Here is a 26,836-nt window from a genome sequence, read left to right on the forward strand (position 1 = left end):
CTGATGCCCAGTGATGTTGAGCACTTTTTCATGTGTGTGTTGGCCATTTGGATGTCTTCTTTGGAGAAATGTCTATTCTTGTCTTCTGCCCATTTCTTGATTGGATTATTTGTTCTTTGGGTGTTTCAACATTTTCTTTTAATTTATGTCTTGTGACTTAAATTCAAACTCATAGAGATGTCTATTCATATTGAACCAAAGCATTAACTGATCCATATGTTTCTCCCAAGAGATCACAGTTTGCCTCTGTAAAAAGATGTAATTTTGTTTGATATATTTAACTGTTAAATTCTTTTTCGTGACGTTAAACATTTAAATAGAAGGAAAGATGGGTACTATTTTAATTTATGGTATTGTGAGGTGAATTTATACTTTTTTATTGAGTAATTCTGAGTTAGGATTTTTGTCAAAATATAAAATTTAAATAAATTTAAATATTTCAGTTTTTTAGTGAAAGAACTTCATTTTAGGGATAAAAATATATAAATTTTCTAATTTAGATTTGTATTCTAAGAAAAGTACTAGTGTTTTATGTTAGGATTAAAATTTTTGAAATTTAAGATACAATTTACAGAAAATATAGACATGCCGAAAGTAAAAATTTCATTTTTCAGAGATTTTCAGTGAAAGTACTTTATGGGTGTGATTGAAAAGTCTATAAATTAATAACATTTACTACTACAAATCATTAAGATATTAAATTTGAAAAACTTCAGCCTGATATGAAACTTCAACTTTAGGTTTTTAAGCTCCATTGAAAAAGTGTCAATGTTATATTTAGTTAATACATGCACAGTGGTAGGCTTTTCTTAAAAGAATTCACTGTAGGTAGGGGTGCCTGGCTGGCTCAGTCAGAAGAGCATGCAACTCTTGATCTCAGGGTCTTGAGTTTGAGCTCCATGTTGGGTGTAGAGATTACTAAAAAAAAAATAAACTTGAAAAATAAAGTCTTAAAAAAAAAAAAAGAATTCAGGGAAGCCTGGGTGGCTCAGTCCATTAAGCATCTGCCTTTAGCTCAGGTCATAATCTCAGGATCCTGGGATCGAGTCCTGCATCGGTCTCCTTGCTTAGCAGGAGTTAGCTACTCCCTCTGCCTGCTGCTCTCCCTGTTTGAGCATGCTCTCTCTGGCAAATAAATAAATAAATAAAATCTTAAAAAAAAAAAAAAAAGATTTCACTGTAGTCCAATTCAACTAGTTATTGGGTACCTGCTGTATACAGATGTCATTTACTGTCTTTATCCCTTGAATTGCGTATTTTCCTCTTTAAAAATTTTTAAAAATAAACTTCATTTTTTAGAGCAGTTTTAGATTCATAGCAAAATTGAACAGAAAATACAGAGAGTTCCTTTGTATTTCCAGTCCCTACATATATATAACCTTTTCTGCTGTTAGGATCCCATACCAGAGCCGTACATTTGATCACTTCACTGATTTCCCAAAAACACCTGAGCCAGACATTCTTTAGCTGTCCACCATGTGTGAAACTCCAAGGTGAACACAAAATTAATGCAGCAAGTCATGTTGTACCTAACATTTAAACGTTCCAGATGTTGGCTCTTTCAAGTATTGCTAAGTTTAACTGTGAATTTTCTACAGTAATGTTGATCAAACCTAGAACTTGGTTATCTGAATGACGAGTTTTTTTTTTTTTTTTTTAATTTAAGAAATACCTAAAGTAAAATTTGAAATCTTCTCTCTAGGGATTGGTATATTCTAAGCCTATTTTTTATGTAGACATCTATTTGAGCATTGCTTTTTCATTTACGTTAAAACGACTTCCCAACCTTTCAAGATGTGACAGGTTTTCTTTTCATCAAAGTTTTGTCTCTTCTAATTGACTGACTTCATCTGTGGGCATGCTTTTCCAACTAGAGTCAGTTTCTCATTTAGATTGTAGGCTTAGATGTGAGACCTTAGGGAAGATGAATGAAGTCATCAGGGATTGATTAAAGAGATAGCATTTGGTCAAGGTTTTAAAGAATGAATAGTAGTTTAATAGCCACAGAATATGTTCCAGGCACATAGAAATCCTGACCAAAAGTACAAAGGAAAAGTGACCTTAGTTTAGACTTTGCTTTTGGTAATAAATTAGGCTAGGTTGTTGGACCAGCCCTTTTGAAAATCATTTACAATTCTGAATAAAATTTAAGAAATATCTTAATAGCATTGAGAAGCTGGCAAGATGATGATAAGGCATTATGAGGCTAAATCTTAGTGAAAACAGGAACTTAGGTAGATGGAGAATGGAAACTACTTTTCCTGGTGAACTTGAGCTTTTGTTTTCATGGCCTTGTGGATGGAAGGAAGAAGTCAAAGCCAAGGAGCTAATGAAGTCTAGTAGGTTTTCCCTTACAACCCCCAAAGGTGTACACCCGTGGGGTAAAGATCAACTGGAAACACACCCACCTCAATCTTTCATCTTCATTTGGGGTGTCCAGGGGAAAATGGCTTTGTGTTAAGCAGAGCCAAAAGGTGGAAAGCCCGAAAGGTTGTTACCACCATTTGATTCTTTCATGAATTTGCAAATCAAATTTACCTTTCATTGTGGGGAAAGTTCTCAAAGCCCCAGGTCATGCAGACTAGTCTGGTGCTTGGTAAAAGCACTTGCAGTCCCTCTGGAAGCTTCAGTTCAGATACCAAATATTTTTTCAAATTGCAGCTTACTACTTTAATTCATGATGTATGAATCAACCGTACCAGACTCTCATTGCCTTGGAATTTCTTTCATCTTTTCCAAGGGATTTGACAGATACTCTTGTCTTTATTTGCACTGATTGGCATATGGTAGGTAGGTCTTTTGCATGTATTTCAGTTTCCTCTATTTGAGGGTATCTCCCATTGTCAACTTTGTAAAGCGGTTAGCTGTTGCCTTGCCATAAAACATAAAATTGTGATTATTTCTACAGTAACGAATGGTTGTATCATTAATGTCAAATCATACCCTTTGCTCTCTTTTCATGTCTTTTTTGTATACACAATAACTTCATTTTATTGCCTAATTATAGTATAATTTTTTGAACGTTTTGAACAGCAATTAAACTCAACATGTTATAGTATTTTGTATAAATAAATCTAGTGAAAGGACATCAGTATGAAACGGCTGTTGCCAGGTTTGCACAGGCATTGACAAAATAAGTCTTAACAGCAGCCTCTCTGAGAGCAATTGTAAGATGCATTTTAATTTCAAAGGTACCAAAATTTAAAAAACAAAACAACTTAGAATCAGAGAAATATGATATAAAAAGTGAACTGGCAGTTTTAAACAAAGAAATAGAATATCTAGAAATAGGGGTGAAACCCAGTAATTATATTTAAAAACCAATAAATTTGGTTGATATGAGTTTAGACGGCTGTAGAGAATTGGAAAGGAGGTAAGTCCTTTTTACAATATAAGCTAGGAGTCAAAGAAATGGAAAATATGGAAGGAAGGTTAAGAGATACGACAGCTAATGTGAAAAGGCTTAATACATGTTTAATTGGACTCTGAAAAGGAAAGGAAAGGAAGAACGAAACGAATGTAATATTTGAAGAGATTACAGGTGAGAGTGTTCCAAGATTAATGAAAGTCCACTGAATTTCAAGCAGAATAAGTAAAACTGATTCCATACCAAGATACATTGTAGTGAAACTGTAGTGGTTTTGGAGAAAACCAAAGAGAAAGAAAAATCTTAAAAGTTACCAGAGAAAAAAAGATTATCTTCAAAGGGATGACAGATTAATAGCTGATTTTTCAAGTAATAATGATAGAAGGGAAAAGGTTGACATCTCTAAAGAAAAGACTTACCAATTTCCAACCAAATAAAATTTTTTCAAAGATTAAAGTGAGATAAAGCCCTGTTCAGCAAAACAAAACAGTTCAATTCACCAGGAAAATACAACAATTTTAAATTTGTGTGTACCTCATAACTCAAAGCAAGCACAGAGAAATGAACATATGACATTGTTTAAGGGTTTTTTTTTTTTTCCTATTAAACTTGCCTTAGTAGTTTTTTTAAAAAAACATGTCAGTGATTGATAGAATGAATAGACAAAAAAGTCAATAAAGATACATAAGACTCAAACAATAGAATTGACAAACTTGATGTTAGGGAATTATGTAGAACACTATACCTAGCACACATTCCTGTCAAGTACATGTTTACAAAAATGATAGAACAGACGTTAGAGCAAGTTTCAATAAGTTTCTAATTATCAAAATAATAGAGTATGTTTAACAATGACAATACAGGAAGAAATCAATAGTAAAAAGATTAAAAAGGAATTTTTGGAGGCCATGAAATACCCTTTTATTTTTATTTTTATTTTTTTAAAGGTTTTATTTATTTATTTGACAGAGATAGAGACAGCCAGCGAGAGAGGGGACACAAGCAGGGGGAGTGGGAGAGGAAGAAGCAGGCTCATAGCGGAGAAGCCTGATGTGGGGCTCGATTCCATAACACCGGGATCACGCCCTGAGCCGAAGGCAGACGCTTAACCTCTGTGCCACCCAGGCACCCTATGAAATACCCTTTTAAATAAACCTTTGATTAAAGAACAAGTAATAAAAATTAGAATTTTGAGGGGCACCTGTGCAGCTCAGTCAGTTAAGTGTCCGATTCTTGATTTTGGTTCAGGTTATGATCTCAGGATTGTGAGATGGAGCCCCGAGTCAGGCTCCACAATGGCCATGGAGCCTGCTCTCGCTCTCCCTCTGTTTCTCTCTTCCACCTCTCTCTCAAAAAAATAGATAAATAAAAATTTTGGGGCACCTGAATGATAAAAGTACTGCATTTTAGAACTTGATGGAAAGTGGCTACACATTGCTTAGGAAAATTTATCGCTTTAAATACATATGTTTAGGGGCACCTGGGTGGTTCAGTTGGTTAAGTGTCTGCCTTTGGCTCAGGTCATGATCCCAGGGTCCTGAGATCAAGTTTTGCATCAGGCTTCTTGCTCAGCGGGGATCCTGCTTCTCCCTCTGCCTGCTGTTCCCCCTGCTTGTGCGCTCTCTCTCTCTCTCTCTCTCTGTGTGAAATAAATAAAACCTTAAAAATAAATAAATAAGTACATATGTTTTAAAAAAGGCTAATAATAGTGAACTAGGTAGACATTTGTGGTCACCAGCTTCTAAGATTCTCACATCCTAGTATTCACACCCTTTTACAGTCCTCTTCTACGTTGTACCAGGGTTCTTTTGTGACCATAGAATTTGGCAAAAGTGATGGTGTATCATTTCCGAAATTAGAAAAGGCGCTCTTGTTTTCATCTCTGTTACTCCTTTTTTTCTTGGATCCTTGACTCAGTAAAGCCAGCTGCTATGTTGTGTGCAGCCCAGTGGAGAGGCCCATGTTATGAAGAACTGAAGCCTTGGCAGCAACCACACGAGTGAGATTGAAAGTAGTTCTTTCCGCCTAGTCAAGCTTTGCTATGACTGCAGCCCTCCTTCACATCTTCATTATGATGAAGGCTCATGAGAAATTCTGAGCTGGTTTTGAATTCCTCACCCAAACACTGATAAAATATTTGTTGTTTAAGCTCCTAAATTTATTTAATTTGTTATGCAGAAATAGATTATTAATAATGCCATCCATTTCAAGAAGACAAGAGTAAACCCAAAGAAAGTAGAGTGAGGGAAATTACAAGTTTCTTTTAATGTGAAAATTCCCAAATCTATTGTTTGTTTTTCAGTTGTGTCAGGAAATACACATATATAAGAAGGTTGACATGTATTAAGGAGTGTATTTAATTTTAATAAATCATTATTATGTAACATCCTGGGATGATTGGCATGAACTTTCTAGATATAATCTTAATTAGGAATGTGGAAGTGAGATTGAGAGTATGTTAATTGTGGTTTCTTTCGCAAATCTTTCTAGTGGTCATGGTGACATAAGAAAATTAAAAGGTTTATTGCAAAAATTACTCATAAAATCCTGGATCTAGAAAATGATCAGTAACTTTAACATCACAAAAGAGATAACTTGATATGTACCTTCTGAAGGACATGTTGGCAACACCTATGAAGAATTATTTGCCAAAAAAAATGAACCTAAATTTGATGGTCTCTAGATCCACTAATCAATTAGAAATATATAGAGGATCGAGGAACATGTTAGATGACATAAGAGCATGCATCAGCAAGATCCTGATGTGAGAAATACTACCTTACAAATGACCCAGTGTCTTCAACAAATAAATTAGGACAAAAAAAAATTAATAGAGGGGCGCCTGGGTAGCGCAGCGGTTAAGCGTCTGCCTTTGGCTCAGGGCGTGATCCCAGCATTCTGGGTTCGAGCCCCACATCAGGCTCCTCCACTAAGAGCCTGCTTCTTCCTCTCCCACTCCCCCTGCTTGTGTTCCCTCTCTTGCTGGCTGTCTCTCTCTGTCAAATAAATAAATAAAATCTTTAAAAAAAAATTAAAAAAAAAAACTAATAGAAACCTATGGGTTTAAACAGACCTTAAAAATACAGATGCAGTTTGTGGGCTTTATTTGGGTCCTAGTCTTACCAGACAGTTAAAGAAGGGTATTTGAACACTGATACTAAGGAACTGCTAATTTTTTCAGATGTGATAATACTGTCATATTTTTAAAAGATAGCTTTTGGGGTATTGAAATTGGTATTGAAATATTGGTGGATGAAATGATATATCTGGGTTTGCTTCAAAATAATCTAGTTGAAGATGGGGATACAGGTGAAAGAATATTGGTCATACATGATTTGATAATTGTTAAAGCTGAGTCATTATACCATTCTCTACTTCTAAGTATGTTTGAAATTGTTTAATAAAATGCTTTTTTTTTCATTTCTTTTTTTAAATTTTTTAAATTTTTTTATTTTATTTTTTTATTATAATAATATTTTTTTATTATGTTAGTCACCATACAGTACATCCCTGGTTTTTGATGTAAAGTTCGATGATTCATTAGTTGCGTATAACACCCAGTGCACCATGCAATACGTGCCCTCCTTACTACCCATCACCAGCCTATCCCATTCCCCCAGCCCACTCCCCTCTGAAGCCCTGAGTTTGTTTCTGAGTCCATAGTCTCTCATGCTTCATTCCCCCTTCTGAATACTAATAAAATGCTTTTTAAGAGAGAGCAGAAATTAATAAACATAATGGAAAAGATCGACCAAATAAAAAGTTGTTCCTTTGATAAAACTAATGAAATTGAGTCAGGAAGATAAGGTTTGTGATTATATATGTTTTGAAAATTTCACATTATAACCACCATTTCCAGTGCCATTCAGAAGGCATTTTTCATCTTAAAGGTAATATATTGTTAAAAATCTCATTTAACCTTTCCTAACTAGTGCTTCTCAAACTTGATTAACAGTCATCCTTCCTTTTCTTCTTTTTTCTCTAACTTCACATTATACTTGTTGTCATCCAAGTAAACAGTGTCCTAAGTACTTGCTCAGGAAATGCTGACTTTTCCAGGTTTATCTATTTATTTAACAGGACCAAGTATTTCACATCTTTGAAAATATCTTGCTTATTTTCTGTCTGTCTGGAATTCCCCTCTTCCCTCCTCCCTCCTTGAGTGTTATCTGCTTATGATGTTCTATGAAAACTTCTAAGTGCTTCTGCTCCTCAGTTATTTCTGGTTTTGACAGTAACTCCCTTTTTATTCTTTCTTTTTTTTTTTAAGATTTTATTTTTAAGGAAAATAAAGCCCACCTCCAACGTGAGGCTTGAACTCACAACCCCAAGATTAAGAGTTGCATACTCTACCGACTGAGCCAGGCAGGCTCCCCCCTTTTTATTATTTCAGTACTTTTTATGACTGCTTTACTTCTTATGCTGTTGTACATTCAGTTGTTTATGCCTCTCTTCTATTGAACAATGGGCACTTTGAGGATAAGATTATGGGTTTTTGTTTGTTTGTTTTAGGTAAAATTGACTTAAGATTACGTTTTAGTTGTCGTCATAGCCAGAGTCTAGTGCTGTTCTTGATTGTTACATGGTTGGTATGTACTTACTAAATGTTTTTTTAGGTAGCTAGGTTCTGTCAGAAAAACTTGAGGGCTGACCTGAAAGATGAACTACCATTAATAATTATGTTTCTATTGAGGGGAGATTTATCTTCTTTTGGTAGGAATTAGAAACTATATTATGAATATAACTGACTTAAATGAACTTTTATAAATGTAACTCATATGTAAGTTGGGAACTGCCCAATATTAGTTGAAATATGTATATGTATTTAAAAGTTTATAGTTTTATTTTTTTTTTATTTTATTTATTTATTTATTTTTTTTTAAAGATTTTATTTATTTATTCGACAGAGATAGAGACAGCCAGCGAGAGAGGGAACACAAGCAGGGGGAGTGGGAGAGGAAGAAGCAGGCCCATAGCATAGGAGCCCGATGTGGGGCTCGATCCCATAACGCCGGGATCACGCCCTGAGCCGAAGGCAGACGCTTAACCGCTGTGCCACCCAGGCGCCCCTAAAAGTTTATAGTTTTAAAACTTGAAGGAATACTACATCCCAAATATCATTACATGGAGGAAGTAAGGTGTTCCCCTATTCTTACCTGTAACCCCACCCCTTAAGAACTAGGTGACATTGTATGGATTTTTTTTTTTTTTTTAAGATTTTATTTATTTATGGGACAGAGGGAGACACAGCGAGAGAGGGAACACCAGCAGGGGGAGTGGGAGAGGGAGAAGCAGGCTTCCCAATGAGCAGGGAGCCTAATGTGGGCTCCATCCCAGGACCCTGGGATCATGCCCTAAGCCAAAGGCAGACACTTAACGACTGAGTCACCCAGGCGCCCCTGTATGGATTTCTTAATTCCATTACCCATTAAAGCCTCCCAACAGGGAAGTGGGTGTTAAGAGAAGGTAAAAGCCTTCTGTGCATTAATGTAATTTTAAATAATCACATTTGGCTAGTGGCCACTGTATTGGACAGCACATCTCTGTGCTGTTTAAACACTGTCCAATACAGTGGTCCAGCACAGTCCAATACAACTTCATCCTGTGGTAATGGGGCCTTTGAAGGTATTTGAACAGGAGGGAAGAAATGATTAGATTTAAATTTAACAAATCCCATTAGTAGCTATGTATAGGGAGGAGAAATTGAAGTTATAAAGACCAGTAGAGAACTATATAACAGTTCAAATGAAAGACTGTTTTAAACAATGGCAGATGATTGGATGAATATTTGAGTGCAAAATCAATAAAGTTCATTTTGTAATTATTTCATAAGTGCTTATTTAATTACATTGAATCATGACCAACTTGGTGGCAGTCTATATTTTTTTTTTTTTAAAGATTTTATTTATTTATTTGACAGAGATAGAGACAGCCAGCGAGAGAGGGAACACAAGCAGGGGGAGTGGGAGAGGAAGAAGCAGGCTCATAGAGGAGGAGCCTGACGTGGGGCTCGATCCCGGAACGCCAGGATCACGCCCTGAGCCGAAGGCAGGCGCTTTAACCGCTGTGCCACCCAGGCACCCCCAGAGTCTATATTTTAATAATGGTAATCAACATGTTTTGATAACTGCTAAATGACAGGCATTGTTGAATGTCTTACATGTATTATCTCATTTAGTGCTCTCAATACCCTGTTAGGCAGGAAATAATATAGATGAAGAACAGATTGGAGAAGTCAAGTAATTGGCCAAAGTCACACAGACAGTAAATGCAAAGAGATTTAAAAAGAAAAGAATACAATTAAAATCATATGGCAAGGGGGATCATGAAATATTTAAATATGTTTGTTGCATATATTATTCCTGTTTTATGGGAGTTTCCTAATTTTGGCACATAGTAGGTTATAAAAATAATATTAATACTTGAGCATATACTCCATGCTAGGAATTATTCTAAACCCTTGACGTAGAGTAATTTTTATAACAGCCCTGTAAGAAAGGTACTGTCATTATATTCATTTTTATAGAGGAAAAAACTGATAGGCAAACATAGGACGACTTGTTCAAGAAAGTGGCAAAGCAGGTATTAAGAGTCCACATAATCTGGCCCCAGTGCTCTTGCAGTACATAATACTTTTGTGTGTTATGTTAATAGTGTACAAATGGAAATATCGATCATACTGTGGTGTTTCAGTATACCAAACTCTTAACCATGAAAGTGGCTGAACTTGAGATTTAATTAATATGGTTTCTGGGTACATGGAGATCTTTCTCTTTATGGTTTTTGGCAGTAAAGTGTAGATTTCTCTGAGAATTTCGTCAGGCTGTGTACGATGTGGCTGTTTTGTCTGTTAAAATTGTGTATGGCCTGAGTTTACTGACCCTGATAACTCTTTTCCTCTATTTGCTCACTAAAGCTGTACTCATAGTTCAAAGACAGTATAGTGTAGTAGAAGGAGCACAATTGGATTCATATATCTTACATTTTAATCCGAGCGCTATCAGTTCTAGAATATCCCTTTTCTAACCTACAAAATAGGGAAACCTCTGGATAGGAGTAAGGAGTAAATGGAATGATACATATTATTTTAAAATGCCTGCTGTAGTACTCATATGCTCAAAAAATTGCAACTGCTTTACTTCTTAATGAAACATTTCCAGATTTAAGTACCATTTCTTTCCTTCTAGTTGTTTAGCTTCCTAGGAGAACCTTGTACCTGCCAACCACTTGGTAACCCTGACCTTTAGACTTTGAACTAGATACTGTGGAGTTCCTAAATAAACTACGAGGAGAAATGCATTAATTCTTTATGGTGTTATGAGACTGTTTTGTATCTAATTTTTTTACAGAGAGATAATACTATGCTCTATTAAAAGCAAAAATGATAAGGAAAACTCCAGCTACTTTTATTTCTGGATTCCTATTCTGAGTGGATAAATGAGTAAATGAATAAATGAATAATGTGCTAGTGGAAATGAAAATTGCAAGTAATGGAATCCTTGAGAAAATTTCTCACATGAGAAATCTTTTTCTGAAATATTTCCATTTTATTTCTCAGTGATGATGTAGATAGTGGCAGTTTACAATCTGATTTTGGAACAGTATATTAATAGAAAAAACAAATACACAAAAGGTCAGCAGTCTCTGTACATTCTGGGAACATTCTTTTAGCAATTCTGATTTGTAGTGTAATGCTTTTATTTTAGGGAAATAAATTACTTGAGTTCTCTTTATCCAAGTGCAGTGCCTAACCAATAATATTTAATGACTAAGTAAAACTTCTGAGTATTGTTGAAATTGACTGCAATAAAGAAGGGTTAAGGAGGGAAGGAAATAAATGTGAACATCATTTTTAATGATGCAATTTATATTAAAAAGACATTTCTGAGGAATCATTTTATTTCAAAGAAGCTTTGAGATATGACTTACCGTAAAATGCACACATTTTAAGTGTCAAATTTCGTGTTTTGATATAGGCAAACATTTGTGTAACTACTATATAATAAAATAGAAAATTTCTATCACCTAGAAATGTTTCCTTTGTGTCCCTTTGTAGTCAGTCCTCTGGAAGACAGCCAGTAATCTAATTTCTGTCACTATAGCCTGCTCTAGAACTTTGTATAAATGAAATCATATAGTGTATACACTTTAATGCCTGGCATTTCTTGTTCAGTTATGTTTTTGAAATTTCTGCTTGTCGTTGTATCAATAGTTTATTCAGTGTTATTCCTGAATAGCATTCCATTGTATGAGTCTACCACAATTTCTTTGTCAGTGAACAGGTTGATGGAATTTTGGATCATTTCTAGTTTTTGCCTATTAAAAATAAATCTGTGAACACCTTTGTACATTTTTGTAGTTCTGTGTTTTTCCCTCTCTCAAGGAAGGGCCATGTAGTATGTCTATGTTTAACATTAAAAGAAACTGCCAAACTATTTTCTAAATGATTATACCATTTTATACTCCTACCGTAAGTGTGAGTTCTAGTTGCTCCACATCTTCTCCAACACTTGGAATGGTCAGGTTTTTTAGTTTTGGCTATTCTAGTGAGTGTGTCATGGGTATTCCATTTGATTTTTATTTGCTTTTTTTTGGAGAGCTAAGCATGCTGTCACACATTGGTCATTCCTGTATCCCTTTCTGTGAAGTGTCTGCCCTTTGCCCATTTTTAAATTGAGTTGCTGTCCTTTTGGTATTGATTTTTAGGATTTCTCTGTATATGCTTGCTATAAGTTCTTTGTCAAATATATGTATTAATATTTTCAGCTGATATATGCCTTGCCTTTTCATTTTCTTAATGGTGTCTTTTGGTGGATAGATGGTTTTAATTTTGATTAAGACTTTTTATTATCATTTTTTTGGCTCATGATTTTTAGTGTGCTTGCCAAGAAATCTCTGTCTACCCCAACTTTGCAAGGGTATATTTCCTATAAAGGTATATCTCCTGTATTTTCTTCTGGAAGAGTTTAATTTTAGTTTTTATGTTTAGGTTAGTGATCTATCTCTGATTTTATTTTATTTATGCATCTTGTATTTCTCACTAATTCATTAAACAAATATTTACTGAGCGCCTGCTCAGTGCCAAGCACTGGTTACGCACTTGGTATCTATTAGTAAACAAAAAGAAGTCACCTGTGAAGCTTACATTGTAGGGGAAATGACAATAAATTAATAACTAAGTAAATGACACAGTTTGATAGACGGTGAGAAAGCACCACAGGGTGGGGAAACAGAATAGAGTCAGGTAAATGTTAGTAAGAAGATTTGCAGTTTTAAGAAAGGGTGGTAAAAGTAGGCTTTTTTGAGAATGTTGTTTAAGGAATGACTTGAAGAAGATGAGGGAGTTAGCCATTCATCTATCAAGGGGAAGAGTCTTCTGGGTAGAGAAAACAGCTATTGAAAGGCGTTAAGGTGGGAATATGTTTGGCATGTCCCAGTAACAGCCAGGAAGCCAGGGTTGTAGAGGGTAATAGTGGATAAGGTCAGAGAGAGAGGGGAGGGCAAATTGTTTAGAATCGTATAGGACATTGTTAAGACTATAATTCTTTGTGTGAGTGACATGGTAAGCCGTTTGAGGGTTCACTATACTTAATGGACTTTTTTTTTTTAAAGATTTTATTTATTTTATTAGAGAGAGAGCATGAGAGGGGGGAAGGGCTGAGGGAGAGGAAGAAGCAGACTCCCCGCTGGGCAGGTGCTGGATGCGTGGCTCAGTGCCAGGACCCTGAGATTATGACCTGAGCCGAAGGCAAATGCTTAAACAACTGGGCCACCCAGGCACCCTTATATTTAATAGACATTTTAAAATAGCACATATGTTTTCACGAAGATCACTTAAGAGGTTTCATATTATTGCTTCATATCTGCTTATAGGAATGAAAGCATGTTTTTGTTTTTGTTTTGTTTCTGATAGGTATACTTAATATTGGTTTTCTTATTTCAGAAAGATCCTGATTACCTGAAGCTCTGGTTGGACAATTTTGTTTCTAGCTATGAACAATTCTTAGATGTTGACTTTGAAAAGCTGCCTACCAGGTATGTAGAAACAATTTCTTATCCTTAGATGAGTTTGTTAATTTGAGGCACAAAGACTTCATTGATGACCTATTACAAGGATGGCAGTTAATGTGACATAAATAATATTCCAACATAACCCTGCTCTTCTGGCAGACTTTCTTAATTGATCACAGCAGGCTTTCCTGCTAATATGAAACTTTGCTTCTAGAAGTAGAGAGGACTGCATTGGTGAACTACTAGCAACTGGGTGTCCTGCAATTCATCTCATTTCTAACACTAACTACCTGGAGTTAGTGGCAGATCCCACAGATTACGGGCAAAGTCCTCAATAAGACTGCCCTCACTTCAGACACCAGTTGCAAGTCTTGGGAACCACCCATACCTCTGACCAACCAGATATAAATTTGAAAGTTTTCATGACTCCCTTAGGTTCAGTAATTAGTTAGACTCACAGAACTCACTGAAAACACTATACTTAAAATTATGGTTTTATTACAGAGTAGGGCCTTAGAAAACATCTTGGAGGAGGTGAAGTATTCAGATTTTTCAAAGCTAGATTTAAAAATCATAAAATGGGAGGAAAATTCAAATTTTAGTGGAAAAGTACAAATGAAAGTATAAATCTTATCTCCCATTACTCTGCCTACCACCATTCTCCATTCACAGTTTCCAGGCCCACTTCCCAGATAAAGTTTTTAAAGTTTTTACTTTTTTCTCAAGCCATCTTGAAGACCTCGTAGTTGTTACTCAGGTAAGAGAGGTTAGGTTGGCTGGGGTAAAAAGCTGGAGAAATGAGGAGACACTAGACACTTTTAGTCACAAGAGGAACTCCATTTATAGAAATATATTGAGATGGAAGGGGAGAAATGGGTGGTAGTTGATGATGAGAAAGAATATTTAGAGAATTAAAAATCTTCAAGGAGGAAAGCGTTTGCAGTTTAGGGATGGAGGTAGGCAGTGAGAGAGTGGGTATGGGTGAATTGAGTCTGGAGAATCAGAAGCCAGATCATGAAATGACATGCATGCTTTGCTAATGGACTTTGATTTTTTGTTATGGAGGATGGAAGGCTCTGCTAAAGAATTTTCTGCATGAGAGTGTCATGATCAAGTTTGTTTTATGAAAGTCCCTATGGTAACATTAGGAGGTTGAACTGGAAGGGGTTGAGACTGAAGGCAAGAAGCACAGTTAAGAGGCAGTTTTAATAATTCAGAGAGGAAATCATTAGAGCTTTGCACCAAGACATTGAATTTAGTGCTTTAATGCTCAGAAAGCATTAGTGGTTCATTATTTATAAATATAGTTTCAGAGTTCTTTGTTAGATAATTTGTAACAGGTTTATAAAGGTTGAAGAGTATTAAATCTTGAACTCAAATAAGATTTCATACTATTGATTTTTACTCATAAAAGAGTATTCTTGTGGTTTGTGCTTAGAAGTGCTTTTATTTTAATAATCTGTGGCTCATTTTAAATCGTGACCCTAAGGATTTTATGGAGTCAGGATTTAGGCCTTTGAATACTTGGAATATTGAAATTAAGTCTTTAAAGTTTGTAAGATGCACGTGTTATACATTACATCTTCTTTCTTGGGAGTTCATTTCTAAAAACATGATGTAGACTTATATTGCCACTATATTTAAAATAAGATGAGGAATACCAGAACATTGCTTTATTCATGGTTTAGCTGATTTATTTAAAATTTATTTCATATCATGGGGCGCCTGGGTGGCGCAGTCGTTAGGCGTCTGCCTTCAGCTCAGGGCGTGATCCCGGCGTTGCGGGATCGAGTCCCACATCGGGCTCCTCCGCTGGGAGCCTGCTTCTTCCTCTCCCACTCCTCTGCTGTTTTCCCTCTCTCGCTGGCTGTCTCTCATAAATAAATAAAATCTTAAAAAAAAAATAAAATAAAATTTATTTCATATCTGACAGAAAACTAAATCATAAATTATATTTTACTAATAGAAAACCTTCAGTTTTTCAAGTGAATACAATGTGCAAGATGCATAAAACTAGTCTGTTCACCTTAAAGATAAGAAACTCACAGATAATCCTCATTTATTTTTATTTTTTTATTTTTTAAAGATTTTATTTATTTATTTGACAGAGAGAGATACAGCCAGCAAGAGAGGGAACACAAGCAGGGGGAGTGGGAGAGGAAGAAGCAGGCTCCTAACGGAGCAGGAAGCCCGATGTGGGGCTTGATCCCAAGACTCTGGGATCACACCCTGAGCCGAAGGCAGATGCTTAACAACCGAGCAACCCAGGCGCCCTGATAATCCTCATTTAAATTAAACTTACTTGATAAAACTTCTAAGTTAGAGAATTCATAATGCAAGGCAAGGAATGCTTTTACCAGAATTTAAAGCCTTGTAGGTTAAGCTGAACTTCTTCCTGTGTTAGATGGAGACAACAATGGGTAGCTGTTTAATATAGACATGCAGTAGCCAAGCAGAGGAGTGGAACAGATTTCTGGGGATTGGGAAATTTCAGCAAAAGGAGCTTAGAATTTGGGGGCAGTAAATTCCTAATGATGAGAAAATGCTCCCAAATTCTTAAATCCTCATCACATTAGGAACATGGCCAAAACTTTCAACTTTATCTACATGTCATGTTCTAATTAAACCCCAGTTTTATAATGAGCATACAGTAGATTTCTACAAATCTACAACAGTAGATTTCTTTTTTAGAAGTTAATTTTTTTCTGTCTAGTGAAATTTTTAAAAATGCAAATAGAGAATGGGACCACTAAGGAAAAAGGGAACTAATCCTTTAACTAGGATTGAATATTGGGAAATCTAATGTTTCTTTCTTGTTGACTTATGTTTTTGGGAAAGTGAGTAGGAATAGTTTAGTCTTGAAAATCAGTTATATTTAAGTTTAAATATTATTTTGACGTTACTGTGGTTTTTTAGCAGGAAAAAAGTATATATAAAAATGAGGGTTTTTCTGGTACCACCTATAAAAGAGAATGAAAGAATCCAAACTACAAGTGAAGTGCTACCCAGGCTAAAATGAAACATGTATTTTTGTGACTTGGTTATAGAATTCCACAACCTTGGTAATGTGCTTTGTGATTTCTGTGTAATTGAAGTCAGGTGTTTATTTTATAAGGCCCTTTATTTTGTGGGATGGTTCTGGAAGAGGCTAAAAATATTTATCGTATATATTTATATGACTACTGGTAACATGCTGCAAATTTTTCTGTCTACAGTGAATGAAATAGCTTTAAACTCAGTGTAAAAATAATGGTAAATCTTCATATTAAGCATTATCTGAAGAAAAGACTAAAGTTTGATTGTGATTTAATCATAGGAGCTTTTTGTGGTGCTCCTTTTGTGATTGGGTATTTTTCTTAATAGAGATAGGAAAATTAGTATTTGGTGACTTTATGAAAAGATTTGTAGGCTTTAGTGATAGTGTATTTAATTACATTTTTATAGTTCTTTACATATTTCATAGTTAAAAATGCACATTTACTTTTTGGTTTCAGAACCCTGTGAAATAGGGCAGATGATACTACAATTTTATAGATGAGGGTACTTCAAAGATTAAATGGTGTGCTTTATAGTATAGAGGTGGAACTTAATACACAGGTGTTCTCACTTTGATTCTGGGGTAATTGTATTATAAGAGAAAGTAGCCAGTCACATCTGGTGTTGGCTTTTGTCCATAAAGAACCAGATCATCTTCTTACCCAGAAACTGCTTCTCACAAAATCTTGATGTATTACTTTAAAAAAATTTATTAATATTCATGCTTAGGATTTTCCATTCACCTATTTATCTTTCTCCTTTCCTTTTGCTGGTTATCTTCTCTCCCTCTTCTGACCACGTGGCTTGGGGAGCCTATAGGTAGGTGAATATTGTTTATTTAGTAAAAGAGTTGACAGATATTAAACTAGTTATGGGTACTCCATTTTTATTTGCTAGTTATTGTTCCTTTTAGAAATGGTATACCAACCTACATATACACACGTTTTATTTCTGAGCAGAAAGTGAACTAATTGTAACTATTTTCTTTGAAAATAGCACAACTGAAGCTATTAAATAGATTCTGTCTCTAACTCTCCCTCTTTTCAGTAAGGTTCTTCTGAAGTAAGACTAACTACTGAGCTCTGCTACTCTTCCAAAGTGTCACACTGATGATCTGGTGGTGCCTTGCAGAGAAGGCACAGAGCATCTGGAATAAAAGAGTTTCTTTAGGATTTGAGGTGAAAATGCAATTCCTTTAAAGTGCTGAAGATTTTCTTCCTGTACTTAATCACCCTTCTTATTTTTCCCCCTTATAGGGTAGATGATGTGCCTCCAGGAATATCTCTACTTCCTGATAATATTCTGCAGGTTCTAAGGATCCAGCTACTACAGTGTGTTCAGAAAATGGCGGATGGGTTAGAGGAACAACAGCAAGCTTTGTCAATTTTGCTTGTCAAGTTCTTCATTATTCTTTGCAGGTATCTGGTACAAACAAATAAACTAGTTATATATTTTAAAAAACTATCAAAATAGCAATGCATTTGTTGATTATTAATGGTGTTTGTTGTTCATATGGAGCTTTAAAGACTGAGTGCACCTTTTTTTCTTTTAAAGATTTTATTTATTTTTATTAGAGAGAGAGGGAGCATGAGTAGGGGGAAAGGCAGAGGGAGAGGGAGGAGCAGACTCCCCCTGACTGGGGAGCCCAACTCGGGGCTAGATCCCAGGACCTGAGCCAAAGGCAGACATTTAACTGACTGAGACACCCAGGTGCCCCTTGAGTGCACCTTTTATGAAAGGGTTGTGATTTGTTATTATATTGGAAAGCTTTTCATTTATTTGTTTATTTAATGTTTTATTTCTTTATTTAAAGTAGGCTCCATGCTGAATGTAGGGCTAGAACTCATGACCCTGATCAGGAGTTTCATGCTCCACCTACTGAGCTAGCCAGGTACCTCTATTGGAAAGCCTTTAGTTACCATACCTAGTTATAGAGAGATTCAGCCAAGATTTAAAAAAAGAAAAATTACTGTAAAGACAGTGACGAAGTTTTTACCTAACCAAGAATTTGTCAACCAGTATTTTCTATGTGGTCCTCAACCTATAAATATATATACATTTTTACTACTATGCATTATCATTTGTGAAATGTATTTTTCTAATCTTTCATTTTATAATTTTTCCAAAGAAAGTATAATTATTCTGCAGCTTATATTTCCAGGTTTACAGATGATTAGGTCTGTGGTACTTAAATTTTGGTGTGCCTAAGTATCAACTGGGAAGCTTAATGGGAATGCAGAGCTTGAGACTTATGAAAATTCTGACTCCAAAGAGCTCAAGCATTCTAATTTTTCACGAATTCCACATTAACCTGCATATAAAAATTTAAGAACCATTGGATTAGGGGCATTTTATTCCTCTTTAAAGTCTATCTTCTTTTTGGAAGCCATTTCCTATAATATATACTATTTGTTTTATAAATATTTTAGTTACTTGGTAGACAAACAGACTTAATTTACTGTGCATTTATTTACTTTTCATTCAGTTGCTTATTGTATTTGATTGCAGGAATCATGGAAAGATTGAGCAATAATTGCTAAAGTGTTTCTCCCCTAATTTAGGCTCACCCAAAACTATAGACACTTTTCTGATTTTGTGCTCTTTATCATCCCTAAAATTTAGAAAAATAATACAAGAATTAAAGGGTTGGGGTGCCTGGGTGGCACAGTCGTTAAGTGTCTGCCTTTGGCTCAGGGCGTGATCCCGGTGCTCTGGGATCGAGCCCCACATCAGGCTCCTCCGCTATGAGCCTGCTTCTTCCTCTCCCACTCCCCGTGCTTGTGTTCCCTCTCTCGCTGGCCGTCTCTCTCTCTGTCAAATAAATAAATAAAATCTTTAAAAAAAAAAGAATTAAAGGGTTGAAGGAAAAAGGGTTTATTTAGGCAGTAAAACATGAGTTGGTCTGTTGATCTGCTATATTTTGTCCTGTTAACTACTTAGTACAGTTTTATAGAAATCAGAAACCCTGTAGATAAATAACTGTTTTAAATCCAGTATGTTTAGGGGCACCTGAGTGGCTCATTCGTTTAAGCGTCTGCCTTCTTTTCACATCATGATCTCGGGGTCCTAGGATGGAGCCCTGCGTCGGACTTCCTGCTTAGCAGAGAGTCTGCTTCTCCCTTTCCCTCTCCCCTCCCACCCACTCGTGCTCTCTCTCTCTCTCTCACTCTCACTCAAATAAATAAAATCTTAAAGAAACATCTAGTGTGTTTAGCTCTTTTTTAAAATATTCATTCATTTATCTTGGAGAGAGCGTGGGTGTGTGCACGCAATTAGGGGGAGGGGCAGAGGGAGAGAGAGAATCCCAAGCAGGCTTAAAGCTGAGCACCCTGACACAGGGCTTGATTTCATGACCTCGAGACCAGGACCTGAGCTGAAATCAAGATTAGGAAGCCCAACTAACTGAGCCACCTAGGCGTCCCTAGCTCTTGATCATTATAGGCAAGTACTGGAATGTTCCAACACATCTTTTGGTTGAATTTTTTCTTACTAGGAGATAATCTCTGATGATAAATTTAATGTTTATTTTATTTTAAATTTAATGTTTAATAGCTGCCAAACACAGAACATGATTCTATTTACAGAGACCTCACTTTTTAAAAAATTCCTTTAAAATTTTTTAATAGGTTTTATGTTGTATAGCTGTTTAGTTTTATTTTAAAAATTTGGAAAAAGTACAGAGTTCTTATGTGCTCCTTCTCCTTCCTCTGCAGTTCCCCGGTTATTAACATTTTGCATTAGGGTGGTACCTTTGTTACAATTGATGAGCAGGTATTGATATATCATTAACAAAAGTCTATAGAGTACATTAGAGTTCACTATTTGTGTTGTACGATACTATGAGTTTTGACAAATGCATACTGTCATGTATCCACCATTACAGTGTCTTAGAGAATAATTTCATCACCCTAAAAATACCCTGTGCTCCATCTATTCATTTCTCTCCTGTCATGCCCAACCTCTGACAACCAGATTTTTTTTTATGTATAGTGTTGCTTTTCCCAGAATGTCATACAGTATGTACCATACAGTATGTACCATTTTCCCAGAATGTCATACAGTATGTACCATACAGTATGTACCATTTTCAGACTGACTTCTTTGACTTAGCAATATAGATTTAAGGTTCTTCCATGGTTTTATGTGGTTCGATAGTGCGTATCTTTTTATCAGTGAATAATAATACTCAATTTATGGATGTACCACAGTTTGTGTATTCATTTACCTAATGAAGGACATCTTGGTTACTTCCAGTTTTTGGCAGTTATCAATGTGGCTGCTGTAAACATTTATGTAGATTTTTGCATGGGCATAAGTTTTCAAGTTGTTTGGGTAAATACTCTCACTCATCAGCACCTCCTCCCTTTCCCTGAGGGAGCACGTCTGGTTTATTCTCCAAGTTCTGTTCCTTGGAGTGTATGAGGGGAGGTCATTGTGCCCTGTTGCTACTTCTCTGGGGAATGCGGGTGTAAACCCAGGGTTGGGGGTCTCTCTTATCACCTCTCCCACCCCCCTGCCCCCTAGCACAGCTTCTTTCTGCTCTTCTTTCATCTTTATGTGAGAAGCCATGTCCCTTGTGCTGTCTCTCACCTGTCCTACCTGTGCCTTGCTCTCCAGCTTATATTTAAGTCCCGGGCATGCCCCCTACTCCCAGGTTCCCCTCTCGTGTCATGTTATGCATTTTGCAAGGAAAAGCCACTTGGGGAAAGGTGGAAGGGACAGAAAAAGATAAATTTCCACTAGCCCTTTCGTGAGCCAAGGGTTTATGCAAGGAAAAAAAATAAATAGAAAAATAATTCTGTTATGGACAAGAATATGTATAGATTTGTCTTCAAGACACCTTCAATTCTTTGGGGTACATATACAAAAGTGGACTTGCTAGTTCGTATGATAATTGTATTTTTAATTTCTTAAGGAATTGCCATACTGTTTTTTATAGCAGCGAGTGCAGCATTTTACATTCCCATCAGCAGTGCTCAAATGTTCCAGGTACTCCACATCCTTGCCAACACATGTTGTTTCTGTTTATTTGTTTTTTTTTGGTTTGGTTTTTTTGGGGGGGGGCGCAAAGGGAGAGGAAGAGAGAAAAACTTAAGCAGGCTCCATGCCCAGTGTGGAGCCTGACATGACCTGAAGCCTAAATCAAGAGTCGGATGCTTAACCAACTAAGCCATGCAGGTGCCCCTGTTTGTTGTTTTGTTTTTGTTTTTGTTTTTGTTTTTGTTTTTAAAGATTTTATTTATTTATGTGACAGAGAGACAGCCAGCGAGAGAGGGAACACAGCAGGCGAGTGAGAGAGGAAGAAGCAGGCTCCCAGCGGAGGAGCCCGATGTGGGACTCGATCCCGGAACGCCGGGATCACGCCCTGAGCCGAAGGCAGACGCTTTAACGACTGCGCCACCCAGGCGCCCCTGTTGTTTTTTTTTTTTAATATTATCATCCTAATGGGTGTGAGGGGATACCTCATTATAGTTTTGATTTGCATTTCTCTAATGATTTTTGATGTTAAGTATCTTTTCATGTGCTTAATGGCCGTTCATATAGTAGTTCTTTGGAGAAATGTCTATTCAAGTCTTTTGCCCATTTTTGAATTGGGTTAAGTTTTTTGAATGTTGAGATTTAGGAACTCTCTCTATATTCTGAATATTAATCCCTTGTCAGATATCTGATTTGCAAATATTTTCTCCCATTTTATGAGTTGCCTTTTTACTCTGTTGATAGTATTTTTTTGATGTTCAAAATTTTTAAATTTTCATGAAGTCCAGTTTGTCTATTTTTATGTTTGTTGCCTATACCTCTCATATCATATCCAAGAAATCATTACCAAATCCAGTGTCATGAAGCTCTTGTACTTTTCTTCTAAGAGTTTTATTGTTTTAGATCTTACACTTAGTTTCTCGATCCATTTTAGTTAATATTTGTATATGGTGAAAGTAAGGATCCAGCTTCATTCTTTTGCATTTGGATATTCAGTTTTCCCAGAATCACTTTCTGAAAAGACTTTCCTTTCCCCATCGAATGGTGTCAGGACTTGTTAAAAGCATGCGTGTGAGGATTTATTTCTCGGCTATTTTGTTCCATTTGTCTATTTGTCTTTCTTTATGCCAACATCACTGTTTTGATTATTGTTGTTTTGTACTAAGAAAGAAAATCAGAAAGTGTGAATCTTCCAGTTTGGTCTTTTTCAAAATTGTTTTGGCTACTTAGGGTCCTTTGGGATTCCATATGAAATTTAGGATGGGTTTTTCTGTTTCTGCAAAAAACATCATTGGGATTTTGATAGGGATTGCATTGAATCTGTAGATTGCTTTGGGTAGTACTGATATTTTAACAGTGAGATGTCTTCTGATCTGTGAACATGACATGTGTTTATGTTTATTTATGTCTTTTAAAATATCTTTCAGCAATTTTTTTCAGTTTTCATTTTACAAGTCTCACTTCCTTGGTTAAATTAATTCCTAAGTATTTTATTCTTAATGCCATTGTAAATGGAATTGTCTTCATGATAATCCTTTCATTATTTATTATTTATGTATAGGAATGCAGTTGATTTTTGTGTGTTGATTTTTTTATCCTAATACTTTGCTGAATGCATTTATTAATTCTTATGGTTTGTGCTTAATCTTTAGAGTTTTCTTCATATAAAATTATATCATTTGCAAACAGATAAATTTTACCTTTTCCTTTCCAATTTAGATGCTTTTTATTTCTTTTTCTTGCCTAATTGCTTTGGTTAGAACTTCTAGTACTGTGTTGAATAGAAACAGAAAAGTGACCATCTTTGCCCTGTTCCTGTTCTTAGAGGAAAAGCTTCAGTCTTTCATCATAGAGTATGACATCTGCTGTAGAATTTTTATATATGGCTTTTTATTATGTTGAGGTACTTTTGTCCGTGACCCTCTAAGTTCTCTGAAAATTACTTCAGCCAGAGAGCAAGGAGCTTGAAACAGTGGGGCAAGGTGCACTAACAATGGCTGCCCACCTCTTTGTGTGCATTTCTGTGATCAGAAGCAGCAGTCAGTGATCAGAGCACAGATCCCTGATATTTGAAGGACAGTATCCATTTTGCCCACCCTGGTTCCTTTAACTTGTTAGCAAGCAGTTATGGGAAGATGTGCAGAGCTGCCCACCACATGGCTGGGGTGGAGGATGGGTGGTTGCTACTGTGCTAATAATAGCAGAAATTTACCAAAATTAACATTAACTGCAATTTACTGTCCCATATCTTCCCCTGGAAGTTGCCAACATTCAGACTTCAGAGTTCCAGAATAAGTTATATCCAGCACAGTTGTTTTCTAGGTGTGGAGACAGATTCCTGGTGCTTCCTATTCTGCCATCTTCCTGGAATCCTATGTAGGGTCTTTGAATTTTACCTCTCCTTTACTTTTTCTTTCTTCAGAGAAGTCATGCCAGTCTGACTTCTTATATTAAGAACTCTGTTAATTCCGTTATTTTTCAGGTTCTTTTAGCATCTGCTGTATTTTATTTTTTTAATTTCCATTCAATTAATTAACATATCATATATTATTAATTTCAGAGGTAGAGTTCAGTGATCCATCACATCAGTCTTACATAATACACAGTGCTCATTATATCACGTGCCCTCCTTAATTGCCCATCACCCAGTACACCATACCCCACTCCCTCCCCTCCAGCAACCCTCAGTTTGTTTCCTTAGAGTCTCTTATGGTTTGTCTCCCTCTCCGATTTCGTCTTGTTTTATTTTTCCCTCCCTTCCCCTATGATTCTCTGTTTTGTTTCTTAAATTCCACATATGAGTGAGATCATATGATAATTGTCTTTCTTTGATTGACTTATTTCGTTTAGCATAATACCCTCTAGTTCCATCCACATCGTTGCAAATGAGCATCTGCTGTATTTTAGATAAAAAGTTTTTTTCAATGTCACAATGTCTCAGAACAGAAAATTAGTAGACTTTGTTTTATTATGCTAAGAAAAAGATCGGTGATGATAGATAATAGGAAATGTTAGCATTATGTGTCCTATCTTGTCTTATAAAAATGGGATAAAAATGAGGACCACATTTTAATTAAACACCACTTATTGACCTACTCACTGCTTTAAACAAGGCATATACTACGCCCTTGTGGAGAATGTACAGATGCTGGCTTTTCTATCAAGGCCTTTCAATAGAGTTGAGAAATATGTCTAGATAAGGGAACTGTAATTTCAAAGAGCAAAGTGAAAACTCTAAAACTGTACATGTGTTATAATGGCAACAATATGTACAAAAACCAAACTAAGAATCTGCATATGAAAATAAAAACAAACCTGAAAAGAAATATTCCAAAATGTAAATAGTTGCTAATGTTTGGGTTGTAAGAATATTTCTGATTTTTGTTTCTCTTTTGTTTCTACTTTGTGGTATTTTTCACTTTTTCTATAATAAATAATTGCTGATCAGCATGTACTTCTTAAACATTCTCTGTTTAGAGTAGTTAAATGGTGCTTGAGGTGTGTTTCACATTCTTAGTGGCAAAACAGTTATGTAACCATACTGATTTTAAGTTTTAATAAATGTAATTTATATTTCCTTTACCAACATGTATTTTCAAAATTCAACCTGAATACATGAGCATACATTTTTCTCACTATTCATATGTAATAAATATTCTTTTTTTCCCTCACAGAAATCTATCTAATGTGGAAGAAATTGGGACTTGCTCATATATTAATCATATCATCACTATGACAACACTCTATATTCAACAAGTAGGTGAATTAATATATTCCTTTTGTTGCTTTACTGAGAGTAAATAGGTTTTACTTTTTTAATACTATAGTTAGTAAAGTTAAATGTTTTTAGAGGAGATAATAGTCAAGAAGTGAATTAAAATTACCATTAGGTACTATGTATTTCAGATATCTTAAATGTGTTATCTAAAAATAGAGATGCAATTATTAATATATTTTATTTTAATTAAAAATTAAAGTGTTTTATAAATGGCTTTTTACAATGACATAATTTGTCAATTTGTACATCATATATGCTGTATGTATATCATATATATATATAACATATTATTTATCATCAAATATCCCTCTTACTGAAAACATATTCTTTTTGCTTTGCATTTGAAACTCTTCATAGGCCATATTTAAAATTTGAAGGATTATATCCAGTCCATGTGATTAACTGACCCTTTAGACTCATTTGGAACTTAGGTTTTTTTAATGAAAATGATTTATTAGATGATTAATGAAACATGTTGTCTTTTAATGATATAGATAAGAATGTTATGCAGTTTAATATTCTTAACTAAATATAATTTTTTGTTTAACTTTACTCTCAGTTAAAAAGCAAAAAAAAAGAGAAGGAGTTGGCAGATCAGACATCTATCGAAGAATTTGTGATCCATGCATTGGCATTTTGTGAAAGTTTATATGATCCATATCGGAATTGGAGGCATAGAATTTCAGGGTATGTCTTATAAATCATAATGTTCATTTAAAACCTGAATGTCATAAATATATGTAATTTTTCAATGCAGGTCTTACTCTTTATGAAAGAAATATGTAAGATGTGTATAAGACCCCATCTTTATCTCTGAGATAGAGAACTGTGTTGGAAGTAATGAATTAGTGAAAATTGCCACTTCCAGATAAGAAATTTCCTCTAAACTTTTATTTTATAATGCAATCGAATGCTAATAATCTAATAGGAAAATTTCAAAGCACAGTAACATCAAGTAGAGTGTACATATTTTTCAAGGAAAGTTCTCTTTTTTTAAGCTCATTTCATAGGATGAAAATACCTTTTAACAGTATTTTGTCTGCTTTTAATTGTAGACCTTGTGTCAGCTAGGGTCTGGTCAGGAAAACAAACCATACCAGGTATTTTAAAAAGATATAATAGAAGGAAATTGTTAAATAGGTATTAGAGAACTCAAAAAGCAAGTAAGAATACTGATGTAATACAGAGATAGTGACTTCAGGAAGCAGCTGCTTCCCTGGGGGTATGGGACAAAAGGAAGAGACTGGAGTTATTGGAAACTATAAATTTGGAAAAGAGGTTCTACAGTTGAGTCTCAGACCTCTGATGAAGGAGCATTGCTTAGCTGTGCAGGTATCACTGAGCAGCCATGAATAGGCTGGTGCTGGAATTGCCAAAAATAATCTGAAGACAAAGACCCAACTGTGAATGCTACAGTTAAGAACTGTTGGCTGGTAAAAAAAAAAAAAAAAAAAAAAAGGAATAAGGAATCAGTTTCTTTTTCACCCTTCGCCTTCCAGGCTTCATTTAATATGCACTGAACCCAACAGTGGAGTACCTGGAAAAAGAGAAGTACAGTTTGCAGAGTGCTTGTCACAGCATCACAAAGCTGAGAGAATATAGGATGATGGGTTTGCACCAAGGGACAGTAGTATAATTACCAGTTCAGGGCTCACAGAGAAGAGTTT

The 26,836-nt window shown here is 35.5% G+C and overlaps 1 protein-coding gene across 10 annotated transcripts in view; it reads left to right on the forward strand.

Annotated features, from left to right (window-relative positions):
- Positions 1–26,836, forward strand: part of NBEAL1 (neurobeachin like 1) — a 237,965-nt gene that overhangs the window by 57,311 nt on the left and 153,818 nt on the right. For all 10 annotated transcript variants that reach the window (XM_087862767.1, XM_087862763.1, XM_087862760.1 and 7 more), the window contains 4 exons: positions 13,311–13,402; positions 17,671–17,832; positions 25,066–25,147; positions 25,729–25,856. In XM_087862767.1, the coding sequence (XP_087718893.1) occupies positions 13,311–13,402; positions 17,671–17,832; positions 25,066–25,147; positions 25,729–25,856 (464 nt within the window). The remainder of the gene's footprint in view (positions 1–13,310; positions 13,403–17,670; positions 17,833–25,065; positions 25,148–25,728; positions 25,857–26,836) is intronic.

This window comes from Ursus americanus, chromosome 1 (genome assembly GCF_024610735.1).
Source record: "Ursus americanus isolate L20-20 chromosome 1, mUrsAme1.1.p, whole genome shotgun sequence".
NCBI lineage: Eukaryota > Metazoa > Chordata > Mammalia > Carnivora > Ursidae > Ursus > Ursus americanus.